At 39.1% G+C, this 26,516-nt stretch overlaps 1 protein-coding gene across 3 annotated transcripts in view; it reads left to right on the forward strand.

Moving 5' to 3' along the window:
* The window catches only part of LIMCH1 (LIM and calponin homology domains 1), a 106,020-nt gene that overhangs the window by 60,497 nt on the left and 19,007 nt on the right, over positions 1-26,516 (forward strand). For all 3 annotated transcript variants that reach the window (XM_053458401.1, XM_053458403.1, XM_053458402.1), the window contains exons 4-16: positions 1,365-1,471; positions 2,195-2,225; positions 6,762-6,872; positions 11,853-12,048; positions 16,078-16,330; positions 18,119-18,370; positions 19,661-19,954; positions 20,418-20,681; positions 21,296-21,643; positions 22,075-22,341; positions 22,627-22,899; positions 23,436-23,675; positions 25,398-25,433. In XM_053458401.1, coding sequence (XP_053314376.1) covers positions 1,365-1,471; positions 2,195-2,225; positions 6,762-6,872; positions 11,853-12,048; positions 16,078-16,330; positions 18,119-18,370; positions 19,661-19,954; positions 20,418-20,681; positions 21,296-21,643; positions 22,075-22,341; positions 22,627-22,899; positions 23,436-23,675; positions 25,398-25,433 — 2,672 coding nt within the window. The remainder of the gene's footprint in view (positions 1-1,364; positions 1,472-2,194; positions 2,226-6,761; positions 6,873-11,852; positions 12,049-16,077; positions 16,331-18,118; positions 18,371-19,660; positions 19,955-20,417; positions 20,682-21,295; positions 21,644-22,074; positions 22,342-22,626; positions 22,900-23,435; positions 23,676-25,397; positions 25,434-26,516) is intronic.

A 26,516-nucleotide genomic window follows, 5' to 3' on the forward strand; every position in this document is an offset into this window, starting at 1 on the left:
GGCAAGAATATTCGTGAAAATGTGTCTGTGTATGCCCAGTGATCATGTGTAAAAGGACCACTTGGTCTACTCAGGGCCACATTGTGGATTTACAACAATTTGAGCAGTTTTACACCATTCAGGGTTACATATGTAATCTTGCACAATATTTTTGGAACTATTTCCAAATGTTTGTTTTGGCAATCTTTGAGGGATTTTTTTTGACTTGGCCTGATTTGATGGATTCCTTCTTAAAACGGTAATAGGCTTCAAGAATGTATTCAAATAACATGAGGGAAGACATCAGTCATCAGTCAAAATGACCTTGTGTAAAATTATCCAAAAACTGATGCAGCTTAACGTCTTATTTTAATCTGTAAACACCATTAGAATGCTCAGTGTACCGAGCCACAAAATTTTATATTTAGGAAAAACAATCTATTTAAAGTTTCACAAGCATCTCATTTCTGTGTTGACATTTTCTTATTTACGATCGCAGATAGAGGAGTTTATGTCTGAGTTCTCATGACCATCCTATTTTTTAAAAACTCATTACCCCTGTGGGAAATTCCTGACCCAGGTTCAGAGTTCCAAATACTTTTAATAAAATTTTTCTAAAGCTAGTGAGTGTTCAATACTTGCTTTTTTCTTTACATTAATATGGCTGTATCCGTATTATGGCTGTATTTCCACCCTTATGAGTCCTTCACAAACCAGGTGGCATACATGTAATATAAATATTGATCACGTGATATGAAGAGGCAGATCCATGGCCATAGGAACCAGGTGAACAAAGCAAGAAATCAAAATGTGCAGTTTTCATAATTTGAATTAAGTAAAGATAAGTAAGAGTTATAATGCAAGCGTTGAGTGGTCTTCATTGACTGCTTTTTTCAGGAGGCCAACTGCTTAGGAGATCAGCAGCAATATTACTATTTACAGTGTCACTATTTAAATTGCCGTCATAAAGATCCTTAGACTCAACCTTAGACTATTAGTTCACGTAGTGCTTGTCTATGCAGGCAGGAATGTTGTGGATGATTGTAATGTTCTTTGAATGCAACTTTTCTCATCAGCAAAGAATGTAAAAACACCTAAAGTTCTCGTATGGAACCAAAACAAAGTGTTGGGAAAATATAAAACATTTGCGAGTTCTTACGGTAGAGCTCCATCAAGCTAGACTTTTTGTACTGAAAGGTTTGGATAATATGTGCCAGTTGCTTGGGGAGGAAAGGATCAGAATGGAAGTTATTGCTTCATACGAATGGTACCATGGATGGATTAGACTGTGATAAGCACAGGTCTGAATAAATATTGGGGTTTGTTGTTTAATTGTGAGCTAAAATGGAACAAGGAATTACTAATTCTGTCCACTTTTATTATAGGACAACATAACATTATTTCTACGGGGCTGCAAAGAACTAGGACTGAAAGAGTCCCAGCTTTTTGACCCAGGTGACCTGCAGGACATAGCCAACAGAACAACTCTCCGGTAAGTAGCCCTTATTCCTGTGAGTCTCAGACTGTATATGTCTATGAATGAATTTAGAAAGACACAAGACCTGTTGACCACCTCTCCACTTTGTGTTTGATTGCTTTGATCTGAAAAGTAATTCCAGTTCCTGGTACCTTTTAAAGAGGACATTCCATATTCTCTTCATTCCCAGTTCTTACACTCACATACACACAAACACATTAATAGCATGTGGGCACATTAAAACAGTCTCTGTGTATAAGCAGTCAAGGCTGTGAAAGAAGTGTCCCTAGCACTTTAAGGCTGGCGGCCACTGAGTGTGACTGTACACTATTCTTTCACTCATACTGTGTGTAGGCGCATGTATCCAGCCTGCTTCTGCACATTATGGCCTGCGTCTTCTGGTACTGATGCCAGTCCGGAGGCACAGGGTATATTTTTGCCTTATTTTTCATCCATTTTATTAGTAGTAGAGCAGAGAAATGTTCCTCTTCCAGCACGGTCAGTGATGTGCTTCCTCGCAGAATATATCGCTATTAATAAGCCGTGTCTGGCACCTGCCTGCTCTGTCCTACCTGTAGCCTTGAGGTTGAGTCTTCTGGTTGTAGCAGTGCTGGTAACATAATTCATAAAAGATCGTGCTGTGTATGCTTTCCATCAGTTAATCTCTTCGCACTGGACAGTTATGATGGAGAACACAAGCTAACACAGGTTTTCTTGGTTTTTTCTCCTTTCACGCAGGATTTCAGATTGCAACAGGAAACTGAGAAATGTGAGTATGACGGTGGAGTTACCTTCACTTATTTGTCTGTTCTCACCCATAACTATTAATCCCCTAAACGCGGTGTAAGAATTGATTTCTGAAGTCTATCATCTCGCTTTTAGTAGTTTAATTAATAAGTTGATATGGTTTATGCATAACAATTGATGCCTCTTTTATAGTCCCGAAATAGTATTTTATTACTCAAATAATTTAAATCAGGCTGGAGATTGGCCTCACTGTAGACCTAAGATCTTTTTCAACTTGGCCACACAAAAAAAGCTTTCTTTAAGAATTTCTAACAATGCTACCAGTCATGATAGAAAAAGCAGATTTACAGGAGAGGAGAATAAAAAATTTACAATAGTTTTTTAAATGCACAATACACAATATTAACAATATCTTTAACAAATGAAGACATGGTTGGAGAAGGAGACGCTGTTAGAAGTTTGGTTGTGAATGAGACGAGTGAGGGACTCCTTGGGCGAGTCAGATTGGTAAGGGGAACATCAGTTGCCTGTAGATCTCAGATGTGGAGTGAATGGATGGTTCTTTCAGAATGGAAGCTGTGGGTATTGAGGAATATAGAATCATTAACACTTTAGAAACCGTTTAAGGAATAATGCAACTTCTGAATGACCATTTGGTTGGTATAGCTCCATCACTTATAGCTAATACAGCAATATAGGGGGATAATCCACACATACTCACCATACACTCACTCTAACACACTTACACATATACATTCACACTAAAACAAACTTATACTTAAACACACTTGCTCCATCACATCGTACCATCACACGTCATACCCTTACCTTGCCTCATGCTCTTCCATATAGTTGCTATTAATGTGGAGTCATGTAACGGCAGTGGGATTGAAGTGCTGCCAGCGAATGACTCCTTTAAGCAGCATAGCTATGTATTCCTTGTTCTTATACGTAAGGACAATCTGAATCTTATAAAACTATAAAATATATGGAACATGAATTTAGTGTTGGTAGATTTAAGGATTCATTTTAATAAACTTATTTGCAATTGGCTACGCTGTTTTCGTTTCCAACAAATAAACCAAATCGGTTCCAAGTTGATGTGTTGCTTTAGCAGACAAGTCACTTTTCAATCGCAGTACACTGTGCGCGTTTGGGGATTCTCTAATAGTTATACGTAGCAAAAACAAAGCATTTTCTTAAAAACCTTACAGCTGTAATAATTTAACTTAAAATCTCTGCAAATCAAACAATAGTTCAGGTTCTGGGGCTGCTTTAAAGCAGCGGCTCTTGGCAGATATGTGATCGCACAAATATTTCACCCGGCATTGTGTATTTGCAGGAGTGTATTGCGAATGCTCTGCTAAACTAGCAGAAAATTATTGACTAATTCTGGCAGCTGCAATAAAACGGTTATTCTGGAGCTTGCCAGAAGCCGAGTGGTTTCTATGCGGTAAAAGAGCTGAAGTTTCCTAGCTCTGTTTTCAGGGTTGATTGGAGCAGTGAGGTTCTGGAGCGCGGCCCGCACATCTCCGAACCTGTTCATACAAGCTTGCAGGCTCTGGTTGAGCTGCCATTCTCATGCAAACATTTTTACACTGTCTTGAGCTTCTCTCCTAAACCGATGTGCGCGTTTCTCATCTGAATTGTTTCTGCGATAATCCAATTTGGGCTAATGCTCATTTCATTTATGCCAGAGAAAGTACTAATGACTGTTTGTCGGAAGGATGTGTTTGTGTAAATTGGAGTGCACGCTGTGGATTCTGCTAGAATCCTATGTGATTACTTTTACAGCACTTACTATAAACTATTTATTTTGTGATGGAAAAATGTCCACTGAAACCGCTAGAGGTTGCCAAAGAATGTGGATGTCAGTGTGCATAATCTGGTAATGATAAATACAGGTGAAAAGGGTAACAATTCATTCATCAAAACATGTCAGGGTTCATTTATAAGGGAATTAAGATAAATTTAAAATGCATTGATCCATCAAAGTCCCTTGTCTTCTCTCTGATGCATTTCATAGAACCCCATCACGTGGCTTCAAAACAACTGACCTGTCACAAAGCTGCTGGACTGAAACTTTCTCTGCCGATTTATATTTGTTACATTGCCAGGATGATTAGCCTATGGCCCAGGACAGCGGATGTTGAGGGAGGGTAGCCACTCTGCGACAGACCTCGGCCCCATTGGGTGACTGGCTTATTCACCCTGTAGAGGTCTGTGCCTACATGTCCTAGTCTCCATAACATGCAGCATCTGTACCTTGTGTCCTTAAGGCGCAGAGTGCCAGGATGCGATGTTGTATTCTTGCGCTCAGGAAAAAAGATGGCGAGTGAGTGCTGGGGTAGGCTTGGTCACTGCCCGAGGTCAGGCTTAGGGCAGCTCCAGCTTTAATACGCCACTTATAGAAGGCTGTAATTGATGTATCAGTGCTCAATATTTATGTCCTTTGCTTCCACAATGGAAATGCGCTGGGCTCCTGTTAAATACCTCCAACATTTCAGGTGTTCGGATTGGGGCATCTGTGTTGCAATGTGTGGCAAGGGATCCTTATGGTACAAAAAGCAGGACAGTGGGGCAACTACATGGGACAGTACCCAAAAATTGGGACTGTCTAGCTAAATCCAAGACCAGCCAATATTAATTCAATGTGACAACATACAATATTGAAAATAACATTAACATGCATTAAGACATACTGATACGGAAGGAGAAGAGTGCCCTGCTGTAACATGCTTACAATCTATGGACTGCAAAACATAGAAAAAGGTGACGTAGAGTGAAAGAGGAGCTGTGATGGCTCCGGGAGCAAATGATGGGGGTAGAGACATATTAGAGTTATGTCATAGGTTGGGATTGTTGAGGAAATTCTATTGTTCTGGAAAAGAAATATCTGTGAGAACAAATGGTAACTTGAGAGATGTAATTGTGTATATATATATATATATATGTATGTATGTATGTGTGGGTTAGTATTGGATCCGGGGGCATCTAATGACTTTACAACTGAACTCATAGTAGAAGGTACCAAAACAAGGCACGTGTTTATGTTGTGATGTCATTGTTATAACACTGTAGAGCTTTTTTTTGGAAGCCTTTTGTTCATTATTTGTGACTATGTACACACCATACATCTCCTTCCCGCTGGCACCGATGTGTTATTGTCATTGCACCTTTCATTTTGACAGGGCTATTTTTGGAGTATAATTTGATAATTTCGCCCAGCCTCGCCATACTCTGCTGGGATCATATGGATTTACGGGACCATCCCTAATTTAGGGGGTCTGTCCAATGTCCCATATTGCTGTTATAGTGACAGCTGAGATGTTCTCAGTTTGCAAGCTACATCTGAACAGTGCAGTCAGAACCAGAAGACCCTGTAGGTATAGGATCTCAGCAGTGATAAACTAGATGAGGCAGTGCAGTAAAATGATGGATATGAGAGGGGTGTGTTAGTGTGTATCACACGCTACAATCATTTACACAAACCACATTCTGCCACACACACCTCTCTCTGATCCCCCACAAATCACGGGGAACCACACAGACACCACTCTTGGCCACAACCACAGAGACCACACTACCACACTCACCCACCTATTATGGTTGTAATGTTTAAAAAGTGTAGTTTAATGCAAAACATAATATAATATGCTACAATTACATGCAGATGCAAAAAAGGGATTGAACAAAGGTTATATAAAAAAAATTACAGGCTAATTCCTGTCATCATGTAATCATGCTGAAATCAATAGTAGGAGATTGGACCCAGAAATCAGCCCACGCTTCCTGTTTGTTCTTTGGATTTTCCATATGTGAAATGATTTATAGTCCTATTGTTGGTGTTGAGCAGTGGAATCCAAAGGTTTGAGCCGGTCTTCTATACCGGAATACAAAAGTGGGATCCTTCACAGCTCCAGAACAGACTGGTTCAGTTAAAACATCATTAGCCTCATAGGAAGGCCTGTCTTGATTTGAAATATAGATTTAAACTCTGACCTGGTTAATATGAACGGATTTGACGAGCAGCTCTGAAAGTCCTGTATACACGACTGGTAGAGCATACATGACATTGATTCGATTACATGCTTTGGAAGATGCTTAATGCCTTAATTAACACGGACGCAATCATAAAAATTTAAACCCTAAATTAACCCTATACATGTCTAACCTCACAGTCACATAGTCTATTTAGGTCATTTTATGAAAACACTCTTTTCTGCTTTTAGATTGTATTCCATGATAGGAAATAATGTCTGGACCAGTTTAGTGTCCCATAAATCTCAAAACATTTTCTCAGACGTATTTGTTTTTATTGTTGGCAACATGAACTTACCCCAGAGATTTAATGGAATGGTACCAGTTTTAATTATTACTTTAAATAAATACCTGATGTTTCTCTAGTTGCATCAGTGCTGCATTTTGTTTTTCCTCCTTTTAGTCTTTTTGCTTTAATGGATACTTTTTGTTATTCCAAATTTTGTGCTTAAAAAAACCAAACAAAAAAGCCATTTGTAATTTATTATATGTTAAAAAAATGTAATCCTTTCCGCAGGTACTAGTCACTGTTTACTGGCTTGGAAAGGCTGCTCACAGCTGTGCTTCGTATAGTGGTAACCACCTGGACTTGAAGGAGTTTGAGGGATTGCTAGCACAAATGCGAAAGGTATGTATGTATTTTTTATGCGCGATTGGGGGACATGAGATTATGGGCCGCTCGTTGATTTGGAGAGCCATGAATAAACTCCCCTGCTGTTCCAAAGCAGTAACAAGTAAGCATACCTGGCTACCAGGAGTTCTCCCTCTTCTGGTTGGAAAGGGTCTGGGATGGTGCGGTAGCAGAACATGGACTAGTCTGCCATGTGTACATCATCTGTAGGATGTAATTACTTTAAAATGTATCAAAATCCTATTGGTTGCATGTATGTTTAACATGGAGGCATCTTAATTTCAAGACCTGCATGGTTATTCTTCTCCATGATGTTCTTTCCTTCCAGTTGTTAAGATGATTGTTGTCAACTGGGTCAGACAACCTTTGCTGGGGTTAGTGGCAAGACTTTCAATAAATACTAGGAGATGATGGGACTATGAGTGGGTTTCATGCGCTCAAAGCTACTTTTAGCCACCTTGAAAAAGGAATAGTTCTTAACTCTGATCATCTTTTTTTTTCCAAAAGGGCAATGCTTGAGCTTTCTTGTAACAAATGAAATATCCAGGAATATGCCCAAAAAGTACATGAATCATAATAAAGGACTGACTGGTGTCTCAGAGCATAGTCCAGAATGTTTCTTGGTAACTAAGTCAGTGAGATACTGTATGTATCAGCAGAGCGCTGATCTCTTTTAGGCGATTACGACATGTCCCAAGGCTGTGCGCTGCTCTTCCGAGCAGCAAAGTACTCCCAATAAAATCATTAAACGATGGCTGGAGTGTCCCTTTAACCAACCTGCAGCCGGTGTTAATGTCCGCGGAAATTTTTAAAATTTCTTGGGTTTTTTTTAGTCGCTTTCTCATGTAGGCACATTATATTATTTGTATATAAATAAAAGTGTGTTTTTCTCTCTTCACCTAATATATCGGTTTGTCTTAGTCTGTCAATTCTCCTCTCGCTATACCCCGTGAATATTTATATATATATATATGTGTATGTCTGTGTGTCCTACGTGTCATCCAAAACATTTCATTTTTAGAAAATGCAATATGTAGGCCTGGGATTTTCTTTGTGTTTTTAAGTATTGCAAATATTACCATTTAGCTTTTCTCTGGATTGGGATGGCCTTGATTTGATCTGCGTAGTTACTGTACTGTTGATAGAATGATAAACATCGGAATGTACTTGAATCCCATCATATATACAGTACCTCTGAAACAAGAATGCTTTGAAGTTTAGTGTACATACCAACTTGTCATCCTTTTGAAGTATTTTATTAAGGGTTTCCATGTTTTTTGAGATTAAAGAAATGATGTGATGTTTGCCTAAATTACCTGCCCCTTGCGTATGTGTACATATTGTAAGTTGTGTAATTAGAAAGGTCTTATAACTTCTTGATCTCTTGCTATTTGACCGGTATTTTGTGTTTCAGTATTCAGTGTCATGAATTTTGCTGCCAAAGCTCAGATGATAATATCATGCTCTGTATAGTTTGGCAGGGCATAGACAGATCTTGTAGGGAGATAAATGATGACATGAATCACATGGTGCGTTATCTTGCATGTGGTGATCATATTTCTCGGCACCAACAGGAGTGCTAGATGTGGAATGTAAGTAATATAATCCCTGCAAACTTAAAAAAAATGATCTGCTGGGTACTAGAGAATCGATCATTTGTGGTGGTTGAAGGTATGGAACTGATACTTTGAGTAAAGTAACATAATGACTATAACTGCCACGATTGCCGTTAATTACATTAATAGTAATAGTCTGATCCATTGTTTTTACTCCCTAGTATGTTCGGCAAATTAAAAATTTTTAGTCCCTATCATTTAATTATTCCTGTTAGGCGATGCAAAAGCAGGAGCCTTTCAGTTCTTCGCAAAAATTTGAAGGAGGTGAAATTTTACTCTCCCATTGATTGGAGCAATTTCCTGCTACTGATTGGCTGCTTCAAGTTGTCTACAGTGGCCAAAAAAGTCACCACAGAAATGTACATCACCTACAGGAAAGAACTTTATTTTTTCCTGCAGGTGCATAATGCATCTAAAATTAAGTAGTCATTTTATGTATATTAATGGTTGATAGGACTGCATGAGACACTACATCCTTCTGTTACTAGTAGCAGCAGCTGTATCACAGTGCCATTCTGTTTAATCCTGATCATGGAGACCAGATCATGGTGTGCTCAACACTCATCCAGATTACTCCTATCATTACAGCCAGATACTTCTATCCTCGCAGTGAGTATGGAAAGCTTCGTACTCCGGGACACACTGTCTGTACACATACGCTGCATATTTGACCATCCTTCCATTAAGTGAGTGAGCAGATTACATTTTACATCACTGTCCACCTGCCTTGGTGACTCTCAGACCCAAATGGGAGCTTCGTTGGTCAGATGATATTTACAATGTGAGCCCTGCTCTTTCTTATATGAGCTGTTTATTTATTATACAAAGCATTATTTAAAGGGGAAATTCCACGAGAAGCCACATTTTGATTAGACCATTAAATACAGACATAAATAAAGTAATATAGCATTGAAGAATTTCATTATTTCATTTTATACTAATAAACCCCCTTTATCTACAGGCCTGGAGTTAGCTATTGTTGTACTCCATGGCAATCATCCTATACTGAGATTTTAATCAGCAACTAGTATGTTATTCAAAGAACCAAGCAGTGAATATTGTAGTCAACAGTACTGGACCAGAGACCTGTATCCAGCTCAAACAGACACAGTGTGTTAAGAGAAACAAGGGAATGAAGCATGGAAGGCTATGTGGGGCTGTGAGGGTTATGGCGGATCACAGTGTTGGCCTTTGAGAAATTGGGAGGTAAGGTATCCCAATGTATTACACTGTAACCCATTTAATGAACCTAAAGTAATTGTGCCTAATAGATCTTTGCAACATCTAAAAAAATAATAAAGAGCAATTATTTTTTTTAATAATTTTTGCATAGATAATTTTTGTGCACTGTGATCAGGAATTGGCTTTTTGCATATGCCGTTGTCCTCATAAGAAGATTTAGAAGTAAACAAAGGTGATACTGTACATGGATAGATTCTATTGACCTTTCCGCCAGTGCGTTTCCCCATCCAGTACTTTTCAGCTTGCCCTGGGAAGAATTTAGCGTTGCAGGATTGTTAAAGGCAGCCATTGTTTTCAGTTTCCAGAACATGTGAGTCAGATAGAGCCTCGTTCAATCCCCCTACACCCCAGGACAGAAACAATTGTTGATGCACTCATTCCGCAAATTCCTAATAACTGAACCTTGCAGATGCTTATAGGCTACCTGTAAATTTACACTGCACAGAACATTTACTTTTAACATGTTTATGCAATCTTACTTTTGTCTTATTTCTGATTTTTACACTCCTTTATTTGGACAAAATAACCAACACACATAAGAGGTGGTAAGGTGATCAGTGGAACCGGTGCATAGATGACATGTATATGATTCAGTGTACGCATGTCGAGCGTGTGTAATATATATTATGCGTCATTACCAGAAGGTAGCATTTATACAGCAGTGATTATTAAAATGAAATATAAAATATACGGATCCCATCAGTCTGAGCAGGTAGGGGGGAGAAATATGGATCACAGTCAGAAGTCCTATTTACCTGCACAGGCTCACAGGATGCAGTTAGGACCTAACTAGAGATCAGCCTGTACTGTCCATATCTCTGTGTTTTCTATCACGCTCTCCCAAGTGTTCCACTTCTTTATTTGTTGGAGACAGAGCCATATTCCGTATTCTAGAAATGCTCGATTGATCTGCTGGGGCATAATAAGCTTTCTCAGACATTGTCAGAGAAAACGCTCTGTAGAACTATTTCATGGGGGGGGTTATTGTGAATAATCATATTTACAATATTTGTTTATAATAGAGGGTAATAAAAGAGAAATAGAAATATGGAAATAAAACAGCCAATCAGAAAGGGTAGGCCACATGCATGTTGGAGCATCATATTCTCAGGACGAGAGACAGGAAAAGTAGCATAATGTAAAAGATCATTACATTTAAACCCTCCTAACCAGTGGCAGGGGTGCTTTGTTGTCCTCATGTGCGGTCTAATATTTCTTTCCATTGATTGGCTGCTTCAAGCAGCCAATCAGCGTCCGGAATGTGCTCTCGTAAATCAATGGCAGCGGTCGTGCCACCGCTGGTATATTGTTGCCACTGAAAATCTACACAATGTTTTTTAATTTATCAGCGAACACGTTAAGTTGATTTATAAAATTAACTCATGAATGATTAGTGCTATGGGAAACAAAGCATTTCCAAACAGGTCATTTATGTAAGCGCTTGGGAATTAAATAATGTTGTGCGAAGGTGACAGGCCTTCCGAGGTGGGTTTGTTATCTTCACACGGGTTCCTGCTAATCACAGGAATATTTATTTAACAGTCTGTTTGTCCAACTCGTAGCTTTCTCTAATTGATACCTTACTATTTTGTGTCCTAATTTATCTCATATGATAAGAGTATTTTGGAAACCAAGTATTACAAATTTCCAAACTACTTGAATGGAACCATATTCTTGTTTTTCCTGAGGCTCCTACCCACTCGCAGGAGGTGGAACTGTGAATGTTTCACAAGAGCCAACGTATAGGGTCTATTGACTTTGAGCCCCGTAATGTGTACCTGGAGAGCGACTACTTCCCAGTGTTTATTTTTAATAAAGGAGTTTCTGCTGTTCCGCTGTTTGGTAGAAGGAAGAAATGTGAAGGGGGTCCTGGCAGGTTTGCAACTACTGAAAATTCCTGTTTCTTATTGAGAGCTCTTAGGCGAGCGAGCAGGGTGTTCTTCAATGAATAGCTCTCTGTGAGCACACTAAGTGAACGCACAGAATCTGTAATAAATTGGAATGCTGGTGAATCTCTTGATGAAGTGGTACTTAGTTTTATTTTTGGCAATGTATTTTGCTATATATGTTTATATATCTAAAGAAATAGTGTATCCATATTCTTTATTTAACCCTTCAGGAAAACGAAGATCTCGAGAGCCCAAAGCGCAGTATCCGGGATAGCGGTTACATAGACTGCTGGGATTCGGAGAGAAGCGATTCCCTCTCTCCTCCACGACATGGCAGAGATGATTCTTTCGACAGCCTGGACTCCTTCGGTTCACGCTCACAGCAGACTCCATCTCCAGACGTAGTGCTCAGAGGAAGCAGCGATGGTAAGAAGCGATTTACAGTTACATATATTCACCTACAGCAGACTTTTGGAGAATATTATGCTTCCTTATGTGCATGAAAATACTACTTACACTTTGAAAGAAAATAGCTGTATAAAAGAAATGGTTAAATATGTTGGCTCCATCTCTTCAAGTCGTTCTACAGCTTTTTAAACAATGGACAGAGCCAACAAATTGTTACCATTTTTTCCACCTGATCTGTATAATGATCTCATAAAATTTTCTACATTCAAACACTTTCAGGTTATGGCGGCAATGTGCCCCTCTTTAACTGGTAACACCTGTTATACGGTATAATGTGTGCTACATGGCTGCAGAAACACAACTGTTATCATGCATGGTTCATAAATTCGAATTATCCCCTTTTCCTCAATTTCCTCTTCTGCGCTCTGCATTCTCTCTCCTGTAAATATAGTTTGGCGCGGTTTCACCGGTCTCTGCGCTTTTAAACACTTCCGTAAACCAATGCCGTTTCATGTAGGTGCCAACTTGCACAGAATCTTATATGAGTTTTGGCTGCCTGCGTCTTGGAAAGTTCTCCTTGTGGTTCAGTTTGGAAGTTTAATTTGTCCAGCTCTGTTCAGCTGAATGATAAGATGCTCCTGCAGTCTTTAATCAGGCATGTGGTGCTGAAATTTCCCATGTTATTAATATAGTGTTAAAAAATATGTATTTTAAGCCAGCAGAGGCATCCAGAAACATGATTCATGCAGAAAGGGAAATGATTTTAAACCTGGATGGTTCCCAGATCAATTAAACAATCTCTGGGCCTTTTCGTCCTGACGAATGCACTTGTAAAACACAAGCAATTATTAAAGAAATGCCGACAATGTAAACATGAATTTAAATACAGATGATTATTCTAGACAAAAAGAGTAACAATCTGTTTAACCTTCCATACCTTGTGTGTGTTTTTTTTAATATTCCGTTTTAAGACTATAGTCTAAAACGTATAAACATTATGGTAATTGGACATATATTGTGCTAGACGCATAAATTGCCATAAAATGCCGGCTTACAGAACATCGTTCCATAGACAAACCATCGATCCTGCCTCAAGGACACCAGTGGTGTAACCAGAGCTATCTTTAATAATAATAATGGGGTCCTGGACAAAACTTCTCTAGTGGGCACCCATATGTCCAGTCGTACCTGCAGCTACTAGCCCACCCTGTTCCTGCAGTCCTTCCTCCTTCAAGAAGCATCCTGACCATGTGCATATGCACAACAGGGCGCCAAAGGAGCAGCTAAACTTGGTAACCATGGGGTCCTTTTTGCCCAGTGTCAAAGCTGCCCAGGGGGCGTTATACCTCAGAATAAATACATTGTGAAGTTCACATGGCCTGCATCAAAATGGTGGGCGTCCAGCTGGAAAGTCCTCCTCCGTAGTGTTTTTTCTTTCTTTCAAAATGATCTAATTAGTAACCCATATGTGAGATGCTTTTAATAGAAAAGTTTTTAATAAAAAGTGTTTTAATAAAACACTTTAGTCTTTATTATTTAGGGAAAACTAAATTTGATTGCAGACAAAAAGCATTTTTTTTTTTGGAGAGGAAAGGATCGTGAGAGCCAGTAAACGCTATGATTGACAGGAGGAGAGGTTGTATTTTGTCTGGTTTCTTTAGTATTTTTTTTTTTATTTTTTTAAATATGTTTCAATGTATTTTCTTGTAGTGTACAGAAGTATTTAGTTTAGTGCTTTTCCCCCTCATATTATTGGTCAAATAAGGACACTTCATATTGAAGTCACACTTTACATGTGTGTGTTCTTACTCTCTCATAGTTTGTATAATCATTCATCATGGAAAAAGCAGGTTGGAAGTGCACCCATTGATGTATTTAAATACTAAATAATAAAGCCCACTGTACAGCGGACACAATGGATGGGATGATAATTCTTACATATCAGAAATGTCTTTGTAAACAACATTTGGGGTATAAACTGTTTTAGATGAGGATCCCGAGTGACCCTGAGTGAGAGTATGAAGAATTTTCACCTTGACTGCCTTTTCAGCTGTAGCTCTAGAAAAACTGAGATACGTTTGTCCCGGGACAAATATATACAGGTCGGGACAAATATATTTTAACCTTACCTAAAGTCTGACCCTGACTTTTGTTTATGCTTATTGCAAAACTTAAATATGCCGGAAATTGCCTTTGTTTTAAAATGAAAAGAAAATCACTATGCGAGGGGCCAAATCCACACAGAATCCGTACTACTGTAAGCAAGTGTTGGCGACCGCAGGTTCTGACATTTGCCACAATGCACGGTATGTACTTACAACCAAACATATTTTAACCAAAGGTGTTAAACACTAAGCCTGCACATCTTGAATAAGACAATGAGTGCCTTAAAAATGAAACATGATAAATGTGTTAGAGGAAGGTTGCTATCAGCACTCCTAAACAAGTACAAACCAAGGACCGAGTAAAAAGGATGTGTATCAAGTATATACAAATTCCTGAAAAAAAAATATTTAAAAAGGCCTGAAATATTGACAGCTGTTTAAGGAGGTGCAAAATGTGTTAATCTTAATAATTCATTGGATGTAATTGTTACAATTAGTCCACAAAAGCAGGGGTGTACCTGCTAGTATTTGGCATCTGGGGTGGATCCTGTATGTGGCACCCCCCAAAAAAATATTTATTTCACAAATTTGTAAACCATATGTCAACTGGAAAAAAAAAATAGAAAAAATGAATTAACTTTTTTAAATTAAATACGTTTAACATTTACTGAACAGATATGGTACAGGGTAACTTCCATCATTATATACTGAGCCAGACATTGATGGTGGTACAGCGTAACTCTCTTCACTATATACCGAACCAGACATTGACCTGGTAGGCCTCTGCCCCTTTAATGTCCTGCCCCTGATGAGTCACCTGGGGTGGTTTCTCCCCCCTGCTCCCCTTAAGGCACGCTACTGCACAGACGTTGCATTTTATCACACACCTTTTATATACTGACTACATATAATGTTAAATGAGACATCTTGCTACTCTCTTCACTCTAACTGCTCGGATTTCTCATTTTCTGAGAATAGTGCAAAATCAGGAGTTAACACAAACACCCGACAGCCTTATCCACATATAGTGCATCGGCACAGGGGGGGGGGTCACACCTTATTACAATTCAGAGCCTTCCATGGATTTTTTTTTGCTGTTGTGAATCCAGTGTGTGGTTTCATTTATATTAATCCACAACACTGTACTGTAACACTTCCAACTCCAAGATATGGGATAAAAGTCTAAAGTATTAACTGTGATCACGCTTTCCAAACATTTATATACTCAATCGGAATATCATTATTAAAGCAGCTGTGGCCAAAGTGAAAGAGGAATGCAATAAAGAAGAAAACCTCATGCTGTTCAAACAAAAACAGAGAAAGCAGATGAAATAAAAATTGGGTCTATATGAGAAGATGGAGGATTGAAGCTTGGCAGGGAAAGTTCCCAGACTACCCAAAAGGGATACAAAGTGAGATTAAGTGGTTTTGTACTAAATCTGTTTTAGCCACAAGAGCTGGGTTATAATGTTGAGGTTTATTCATAATGAACAAAATAGAAAGTACTGTAGTCTTTTATGAAAAAGATGTGTTTAAGGAGCAGTCCTCACATTTTTTACACTGTTCTGTATTAAAGAATGTAACCCCCTTCTTCAGATGCTTCCTGTGTTGTATGCCGCTAAGCCCCTCCGTCTTCCTGCCAAAAGCACATTAGCCTGTCGGGTAGGCTAGTGTGCCAGTGGCGTGGACAGAGCACAGATAGGTACAGCACTGGTTCTAATCCCTAGATACAGAGTACATCTAGAGAGCACCAGAGGCATTGCTCCTGATGATGCTTTGTTACTGAAGTCGGGGAGAAGCTGTTGAGTAAGTAATCAGGCCATGATTAAAGCTGGCAGGGTCCTCAACGAATCTTGTCTCGTTTCAGGGATAGAAATATAAGACGCTGTACTTTTTAGAATCCATTCATATAGATTTATGCTAACAAAATGTATTTTTGTAGGAAGAGGGAGTGACTCGGAGTCTGACTTGCCACACAGAAGGTTTCCAGACGTGAGAAAAGATGACATGTCTGCCAGGCGGGTGTCCATTGGTGAGAGCAGAGCTTGTGTGCCGTTTAACCAGTACCTCCCCAACAAAAGCAACCAGACAGCCTATATCCCAGCACCACTGCGAAAGAAGAAAGCAGAACGAGAGGACTACAGGAAAAGCTGGAGCACCGCCACATCTCCTTCGGGAGGAGAACGTCCCTTTAGGTAATGTGTAATCGCTTCTATGCTTTTTTAATGCACACGTTCAACTCGAGCTTTTAGGCTTTGGTAATTTATGGGCATTACATTTGTCTTACAGAAAATAATTGATGAGACTAATATTTCTGTACTGAAATTATAATTTACTCTAACGTGGATTGAAGTGATAGAAAAGCAGCATTTTTAATGTTATTTTGTGTCAATTTAGACAGCATTTTCTTCTGTATATATACTTAAAAATGAAAGAATATTGTGGAAATTGTGAAGCAATTCTAGATTTTTACAAAAATAACACAACAGGTGTTATTCTGAACCCAATATAAAATCCAGTGTGAAAGTGATTGTTTTCTCATCTAATGGCATACTGCACTGCCAACCCTGTATTGATTGCTGTTACGTTTCTGACTTCTACCAAGTTCTGACAGCCTTCACTTGTGTGATCCAGAAAATTAACAAAAATTACACAGTATACAGAAACTGTGAGATTTCTATAGTCATCAGGGGAGCTTTAATTGGTGAATGCCCCCAATGCTTAGAGTCTTTGCCCTCAAAGTATAGCACCTGGGGCCAGGTCGTGGTGATCAGATCAGTCATCATATTCACAATAGGCAGGTACGTCACAGTGTGGCTGTCTCAATTCTTGATGTTTCACGCACGAGAACCATTGTACAATTCGAGTGGGGTTTGTAAATGTTATTAACGGTTTATCTTTAAAGCAGGTTGCCATCACAGTGTAGGTAGCTACATTATTCAAGAAACAAAAACTGTCTGCGCTTCTTACCCTAATAAAGTTGGCAACAAATACATAAACATAATATAAATGAGAGGTTTTGGTTATATGAATTGGCCAAAGCATAATTAAGCTCACCCGCCACGTCAAGGCACACTCTCAATAGGGTGAGAACCTACTCTCACCTCCTACATAGTGGGCACACAAAGCAGTTTATACTGCTATCAAAACCAGATTAATGTGTTGGGGGAGGTGCAATTATTCAGTCAATAACATGCTTTTCAAGCATTCAGTATGCCACAAAAGGTAAACAATCATAACCAGAATAGCGATATATTATTATTGGTAAAGTATGTTTTGCCTCACAGGAAAAAAGCCTGGATTGTCTCCGATGTTGCATATTATAGTCGCTATCATCCTACTACAAATTTAGCAGGTCACCTCTTCTTTTCTATTAACTCTTTCAAAACAAGTTATGTTAAGACAGAACATTCTGTATAAAGTGAAAGATCAGGTAATCTATCACACTGTAAAGTTTTGTCAGCTTTAGTTGAAATGAAAAAAGGGATCCTTTAAGTAAAGCATCAAGTTGCTAACCATATCTTTTTCTTGGATCGTTAAATTAGTAAGAATATGGTGTTTGGGATATTAAATGTGTGTGTGTTATACTTGGTGTGTCTGTCGGTTAAGAGGATTCGTCAAAAACTGTGTATGATTTGTCTTTGGAAGACCTTGAAAGAACTTGGCTCATCTCGTATTCTATGTTCACTGACGTCTCGTACTTACAGTTTGGTCCAAATGGTTTTCTTAGGGAATTCAGTAAAGATTTGCATGGGGGAACCCACGGTGAGTGATTAGGAAGTAGGTTTCTCCAGAGTTTTTTTAGTTTGGGGAAGCTTTACACTTGATGGTTCCGTTTTGTGGATTCTGTTTTGTAAGTAACCCGATTGTTTCATTGAGTCACCAGGTCTGTTCTCACACCAAAAGAATTGGTCTGTTGGGTAGCGTATGTTTGGTGTCTATGTAAGTTTTATGTATTTTAATAATATTGCATGACCTAATAGCCAGAATCACCCTGAGACAATCGAGGAAGAACAAAATGATACGCAGTCCAAGGATGATGGAACCAAACTTGCTTCTTCCCCCAAGCGACCTTCTGGAAAAACAGAAACACTACAGGTTCATCTCGGTCAGCAAGGAGATGAGGATGCGATGGAGAAAACCGCCATTCCTAAGGCGTTAGGAGAGGCTGAGAAATTAAAAAGCCTCGAGCAAGCTGGCATCAAAGTCCTGCCTGCAACAAGGCGTTATGGCAGGTCAGCTGTGTGGGAATGCCAGTGGAAGGATTGCTGTTTGCTTTGGCATGGGCCCAGTCTCTGTGCAGGAAGCATGCAAATTAAAATGAATTCCTGACTTTACAATGTATAATTAATGGCATCTTGTGGAAAGTTCTCAACTCTGCATTTGTCTGGATTAGGTTTAGTGGCACAAAAATGTAGCATGTGGATTTATATATTTTAGCGTGATTCGCATCACTAATTTCGCACCAATAATGGAATGCTGGAGAACCATGCCAAGTGGTCTAGCCGGTCAAAGCCACATCCTGGTCCTAACTCACCAAGCCAGATTGTCTGGTGGACGCGTGGAATCCTTGTGCGTGTCTAGAATGATAAAGGAAGGGAAGGAGATGTTCACGCCAAGACCGCTTCTGCTGCAATGTTTGAAAAGTGGTCTTATAACCATTGCAATTAATTGAAAGGTCCTGTCAGTGGGACCATTCTATTAGTTATGGCGGTAAGACCGTTGTACAGTTGTTATTTGTAACCCCCAATAATAAATAACATTAAAGGTTGCAAAGTAATTCTGTTGAAGAATCGTGCTGTCAAATAGAATTTGTCAGTCTTTCATATGTGCCGAGTAGGTTAATCTCCTTCCCTTCTTTTAATGTTCTGGATGTTTACTAGATGGCTGGGTAGCGAAGTATTTAATGGCAACAAGTCGGTCGCTAAACAGATTCACAGCAGTGAGAGCTGCGGTGGGAAAACGCATGAGAGAAAGAGATCTGTGTCTAACACATTTCACTGAACCCTTTTATATCTAAATGAACTTGCTGTGCTTTATGTTGTTTCTATGTGTTTTATTTGCCTTGGAGTGACTTTCATATTATTGCTGTCACATTTAATAGTACCATGTGTGTACCTTGGCATGAGATAAATGGTTGTGTTTATTGTTTGTTAGCGAAGTGCTTTCTTGTACAAACCACAAATCAATACAGTGGACTCTCAAAGTAAATGATTTGTAACTAAATCAACTGGCCAGCTGTGCATTATGTTTGCCACACTTGTTTCATCCAAACTTGTTCTTGTAACTTTTTACCAGCCTACATACTAAATGTTCTATCATGTTCATTAATCGGTGTATAGTGATACCGGTATATGGTAAAAAGGGAAGAAAAGCCATATCCATTGGCATGGAAGTGCCGGCCTAACAATGGTTTGTAAATGTTTATCCCTAACCACTAATACACTGCACGTGCCAGTTACGCTTGCGTTTGATGGGTACTGGTTAAAAGGAATCGCTGCTTAATGTCCCTATAACTGTGTTAGTGAAAAGCAAGCTGCAGATGATGGCGAACCAGACATTGTGCTCCGAAAAGACAATGCATTCCTGATGGGCAACGATCGCGCAGATGATGAATCGGAAGAGGAGGAAGAAGATTGCCGAGTACCGGATCTAGAGAGAGATGACCTGGCAACTAGGAGAGCCAAGATGAACCAGCCAAAGACAAGCACACCGTTTAATCAGTATATACATGGATCATACCTAAACAAAACAAAAGCTCGCCAGGAGCCTTCAAAAAGCCCCACTCCTCCTCCTCCTGTAAAACACGTGATTAATAGGTGTGCATTTTAATCTTTTTTTTTTTTTACCTTTTTATTTAACTTTGGTCGTCTACTATATCCTCGTGATATGTTTTAGTTTGTGATGATCTACATTTTGTTTTCTGCTTTGATATCTGCATAGCATTACTTCTGTATTTCTCATAAAACTAACTAGTTGACACAGCAGGCTTAAAATGTGATGTTTAATTGCGGTCAAGTGTGATTTTTCTGTAGAATATAGGAGTTTTAACATTTTTGAAAGTCACATGGGATTCAAAGATCCTCAATATCTGTGCATTTGGTAGCTAGTTCTCTGCAAAGCCAGTGGAGATTGTGCTTCGCTTGTGGCGCATTTTAAATTCACAGTCCAACACAATTTAACGAGATAAACATGTATTTTCCATTATTATTATTATTTATTAATAGCATATTGAGAACGAATTGCGTAACTAGTGTATTATTTAAATTCCGATGTACGCAGCCCTCGTGAAAACCGAGAAGAACCTAAGGCAGCAAAGCCAGTCATTACTCAAAAGGAAAACTGTGTTCCAAACCCTGCAAACGGCGAATCTGACAGTGAGGATGAGAGAGGAAAAGTCCCAGATATTCAGAGAGATGATCTGGCCAAGCGAAAAGCCCAGGGCGCGGTTTCCCAGCAAAAGGAGCCATTAGTTTTTGCTGTGCCCACAATTACAAAGGCTGATATGGAAACCTGGCAAAGGCTTAAGGTGTCTTCTGAAGATAGGTGTGTGTGTGTTAAAACGTGATACCCTTACCCACCAAACGGTCTGAGCTCCTAGAAAAGAGGGACATTGGGGAGAAAATATAGGCAAATGTTTATTTCTGAGGATATCTGCCCGTGCTTACCACTCATTTTATAAAATCTATAATTGTGAAATTAGCAGAACTCATCTGTGCCCTAATTTCCAGTGTAGAACCTATACAATAACTAGATTGTTGGTAGCATTGACGTTTTACCAGTGGGAACCTTTCATTGGTTTCTTAAAACTATTTTTTCCACAATGCAGCAATGCTTATTACACTTTTGCAATCTCTGTGTGTATATATGATTTAGCATTGATATAATAACAATAACAATGGTCCAATGCATTTTCATTATTTCAATTCCTTTGTTGTGATCCTTTGTGTTTACAATACTGTTTACGTGAGCTAGCAATTTATATTGAACTATTTTTGTATTGACCCCCCTTTCCTTTATGAGTAATGTTTTTTTTATGGTGGTAGATTTCACAATTTTTAATAATTATGGTGCCCACAAACGCAGACCTTTTGATCTGACATTTCCGTGTAACTAATGTTCATGCCCTTAAATGTTGATACCTCTTTCCTTAAACGTAGTGATCATCTTGTAGCAAAACAACCCAGGGAAAATGATCAAATACCCAAGATTGATGCCACTAGAGCAACTAATGATGACTTTGGCCGACGAAAGTTGTCTTTGCAAGAGAAAAGGGCTAGAAACAAGCAGAAGTTTGTACACTTTGGCTCCGTAACAGAAATTGACCAGCAGAGATGGGATAGGCTTTGTATTGCTAAGGCTGGTGCTGATCAGGAAAGTGGAGCAGATGTGAAAGATGGACCGGTGCCTGAAATAGTAAACGTGAAGAAAGACTCTTTGACAAGTGCTCAGAGCTCTTCAATCCTGGAGAACATGATTGCTAGAGCTTCTATAAAGACTGTGCCAAGGTACATATGGTAATTTTAAACACTGGTTGCCATATAGTCTGGTTTCTACAGAAGCTGACAAACAATGGATAGAAATTCTAGAAATATAAGTGGATAAATCACGCATCTAAATGTATTAAATCTATGATTTTCTTATAATAGGTAAGGATAAATAAGCATTACGTAACTAAGACACACAAAACAATATTTTGAGAACCGCCGCAGATTACTGTTGAGCGTTTTAGTAAACTCCTCATTATAGAACAGAAGTATGTGATTACGTAAATATATCAAGAACATGTTAACATGTGTATAGGGTATTCAAGTGATAAGTATATCAGTAGCTAAACCATGTGATGTATATGGCAGAGGTCTTTCTACCACACAGTGCTGCTGTAGAGTGCCCTTATTGTCCACACATCTCAGCGCCGTGACAAATGCTTTCTTTTTAGTCAAATGGTGGTATCGTCTGAGCTTTGCGTAAAGGCGCAGTCTTCAGAGCCTCCTGAGAGAGGAGGTGAGGGCCAGATCCTGGACACCCAGCGCGATGATATGTTGTCCAGGAGAACGGGTGCTTTTCAGAAGCTTACAAGGCCCAGACAGATGTCTTCAGTTTCCAATGATGAACACCTACACGACCGGGATCGTGAGGAGAAATGCCTAAAGGGTGAACGAAACGAAGAAAAACAGACGGTTTCGCAAGATGAAAGCCAGCAAGTGTGAGCTGCTAGTGTGCTCCTTGTTGTAGTGTTGTCCAAACATTAACCTTTGACTGCATGTATATGTAGTGCTATTTAATATTCCTCTAAAATAAAAACCATTTTTTGTGTGTTTAAGTGTTACTTGGGGGAAAAAAAAACTAAACGTGCAGGATGCTGATACTAACATATGTGTTGTCTCTGTAAAGCACTGGTGGAATTACCAGTACAAGCATGGTGTGAGTTGAAAAACCTTTGATACTGCTTAAAATTTAAAATCAACACCTGTTTGAATCTGCAAAACAGGGATTCTAAACATAAGCCTTCTTTGGAGAACAACTTGCAGATCAATCCAAACTTACCAGCTCTTGCCAAAGATGAGAGTCAAGAAGTCTGCACCTTGGAGAAGGATACAAACGCCCCTGACTTGGGAAAAGATGATATGCTGGTCAGAAGACTGTCAGTCACTCAGAGGCAGACTGGAGTAGGAATCAGTCACTTTCTGCCAGTTCCATTTTCTGTGCAGAAAAGAGAAGACAAAACACTCATTTGCGCTAAAAAAGAAGAAAAACCTACAAGGTCAGAAATAAAAAAAAAAAAAAAAAAAAAAAAAAAAAAAAAATGGTTAATCTTGTGTGACCATTTTATATTACGAATTGTATTTGCCAATAACTCAAGCAACCAATATTTTTTTTTCTATTCCGCTTTTATGATTTCGTATATATTTCTCAGTACTGAGCTGCCATTTTTACAGATGGACACTTTAATTTGTAAATCTTTGTACTAATTGGTACTATTAGTATTGCTTTTATATGCTTTATATTAATAAAAAAAAAATGGTGTAGGTTTTATCTTTAATACTGAATGAAGAGAGATACCTTGAAAGCTTGCTATCCGTTACCTGAATTGGCAATGCTAAAGTATATCATCTTTCTTTCTACGGCTAATACAACTCTATACTTTTTATTGATGTGAATAGTTATTTCTGTGATATGTAAATGTAAGATAGTGTATTATAAATCGATTTCCCCTTTATTTTTGTATATACTCCTCTGTTTTCATATGTCTTACTGAGCATACAAGCTGTAACACTGTATCTGAAATTACTTCCATAGCTCAATCCCAACTGACACCCTAATGCCAAAAGATACCACGGAAGCTTCCACCAAAGCTGACAGGTTTGACCATCCATCAGAGCCCCACCACACAGACGGACATTTTGAATTAAATGACGAGCCGACTCACCACCCAGCCTGTGACCCCGCTCAAAGCCGTAGTGTGGTGAATCCCCTCAATGCAGATCTTAATTCCCAGCTGCAGGGAACTGTTGAAAAATATGACCAGGAAGTATTGAGGTTAGAGGCATTCTGTTAATTCCAGTAAAGCTGCAAGCCAAGCTCCAATTTCTAACCTTGGCTTAATTCTCCGGTTTGACCATACAAGGAGAATAAGCATTAGTCGCTGACCAATCCTTAAATAAAATATAATGCCTGGACAAATTAATTTGGCTAGCCAGAATGCATGTGTTTATTTCTCTAACGTGTGTGGTGTCCAAGTGTTTATATGATGTGAATAATAATTTTTTTTATTTAGCATATTTTAATATCAATAAATCATCTTTTTGTGCTCCAAAGGAGTGCTTGGGCCAGGTTGTCTACATTTGAAAACAGGATTAGAAGGAAAAGCTAGGTTGGGATGTTGTATGTATATCCTGCTCCTGGTGATATGTTCATTTATTGGCAAGCTTTCTTGAAAAGTTTCAAGATCCATTTTCTTTATCTTCTAAACTTGTTTGGGTGGTGATAGTTTTATTGAAGAGCTGCCAGAGTAAGAGTTTGTGCTTTGAAAGTGAAAGCCAAGTATTGGGAAAAAGTTCTACTTGCTGAAAGAGCAGTCGATGTCTAGAACGGTCTGTTCAGAAGTGCAAATGTGCTATCAGCGAGCACACAAATATTTTACATTAGCGTTAGGCTTGGGGTGCTGTATAATGCAGTATAATTTGATTTTGGATAATGTGAATAAGTTTACTTTATCTGTACTGGAAGGTTTACAAAACACTCAGTGGGGATGAGTGCCAAAAAGTGGCATAAAAAAAGCTATTCTATTCTCACTATGGTACCAGATCAAGGACCAGGTGGGCAGACTAGATAGGCCGAATGGTTCTTACCTGCTATAAAAATCATGTAAGTCAGTCTCATCGCTGCTAAAAATAAAGGTCACTTCTCGCTGCTTATACATCTGGGACTCTGTGTAGCCTTTCACACTGTTGACTTGTGATAGCCCATCTTGCAACTCCTTACTAACTGCTCCCCCCTCACCTTTCACCACTCCAATCCACCCTGAACATTGCTGCCAGACTAATATTTCTACCACATATCTCAATCTGTCACCCCAGTAACTCCATTTGTTCTCTATACCCTCCAGAATTAAAGTCAAACTCCCATTTGGAGCCCTTAACAACTCTGCACCCCCCCCCAAGAGATCTGCTCTCATATTCAAATGCTCTCTTCACCCCACCTTGTTCTGTCTCCTACCTAGTCTGATTTTAAACTAAAACCCCAACTATTCAAAGAAGCATACGACCTTCCCTCCTAATACCCCCGACCAGGATGCTAAAGAGGCCATTGGCCATGACTGCCTGCCAGATCAACTTTACACTCCACTCCACTACAGTCAACTTGCCCCAAACAGTCCACTGCTACTGACTCACTTCCCATTCGACTGCCTAATAGATTGTAAGCTCTCTAGGGCAGGCCTCTCTTCCCCTTCTGTAATTTGTGTTGTTGTTTTTAAATTGTCTGTATTGTAACAGCTCTACAAAAAAAAGGGGGGGGGTCTAATTCCCCAAAGTCTGACAATTTCTGTTTTTTTTTTCTTTTCCTTTCTAGTGGTTATGCCAAGTAAAACAAATATAAATGCTGGTGTATTTTTGTGCTATTTTGATCAGGATAAAATTATTTTTGGGTATACAGATCACTCCCTGTTTTCACTAAATTAGGCCATCAGAAACATTGTTGTAGATAGTTGTTTTTATAATTTGTTGCAAAGAAAATCTAATTTTGCATTTGCTCTTATAGATTCAGTCCACGACCTGCTCTGTCTGATGACGCAGAGTAAGTTGTTTCTTATGCCTGGAATTGAAATACTAGTGCATGTTTCCATCACACATTAACAGCCGCTACGCAGCCAATGCACGTACTGGAATGGCTGAATACTAAACTACAAAAAAAAAAAAACTTTCATTATTTACAAAATAAGATGTTTCAGCATGCGACTAATAATTCATTTGTAGTTCAGAATCTATTGTGCTCCTATTGTGTGCTAATTCTGCTTCTGTGCTCTTTGCAGTCTTCTAATTTCACGATGCAAAGCATGGCGAGAGCGAAAATACCGAATTGCAGAAAAATGTGAATGTTTTCATTTGTGGATAGATTTTCAGACCGTTATATGCAATGGAAAGGATCCTAGGTTATGCCAATAAAATAGTAGTGAGTTGGGACAAATCTGCTGCAGAAACAATTCTAGAATGGATAGTCCAGCATGCAACCAGTGGTGGAAAAAATGCATGTCACGCAGTTTAGTTGATGTGCGACCATGTGTGATCTATTGATGTTTGACCGTGGTGTGATTGCTGGTGACAGATATGTTTCAGGCGTCTCAAAAATGGCAGGCCGTCCTGGGCTTTTCATGCACTTCAGTTTCTAGCATTAACAGCGAATGGTGTGTTACAAACAAGTTGGTGAGGGGCAGCTCTGTGGATGAGAAAGGTCTCTTTGTACTCCGTGTGTGTTGTATGTAGAAGCAGATGGGCAGCAGAAGACCACAGTCAGCTATCAGCTAAGAACTAAGTGCATCTACTAAAACAGTGACCACTGAGTGTAATACAGATTGTCCCTTACCTAGAACATCGAATTAATTCATATAGTCCATCCACTGACTGGATATTGGACTAGAACCTTTGTTACCCTTGGCTAGGTAAGACCGGAAGTTAGTTGCAATCAGTCTCTCTTTTTTGCTTGCTAAGAATTTGCTTGCTAAGTAATGGGTGTGATGTTTAAATCCAAGGTCTTAAATAACAAAGCTCTGCTCAAAACAGAGAGTACAGAACAAAGTAAGAGCTCAGTGCGTATTAATCAAGTCAGCAGCGGAGGAGTGAAATTTGGACCACAAATATTAACATATTACATTCTAGCATC

This window comes from Spea bombifrons, chromosome 1 (genome assembly GCF_027358695.1).
Source record: "Spea bombifrons isolate aSpeBom1 chromosome 1, aSpeBom1.2.pri, whole genome shotgun sequence".
NCBI lineage: Eukaryota > Metazoa > Chordata > Amphibia > Anura > Pelobatidae > Spea > Spea bombifrons.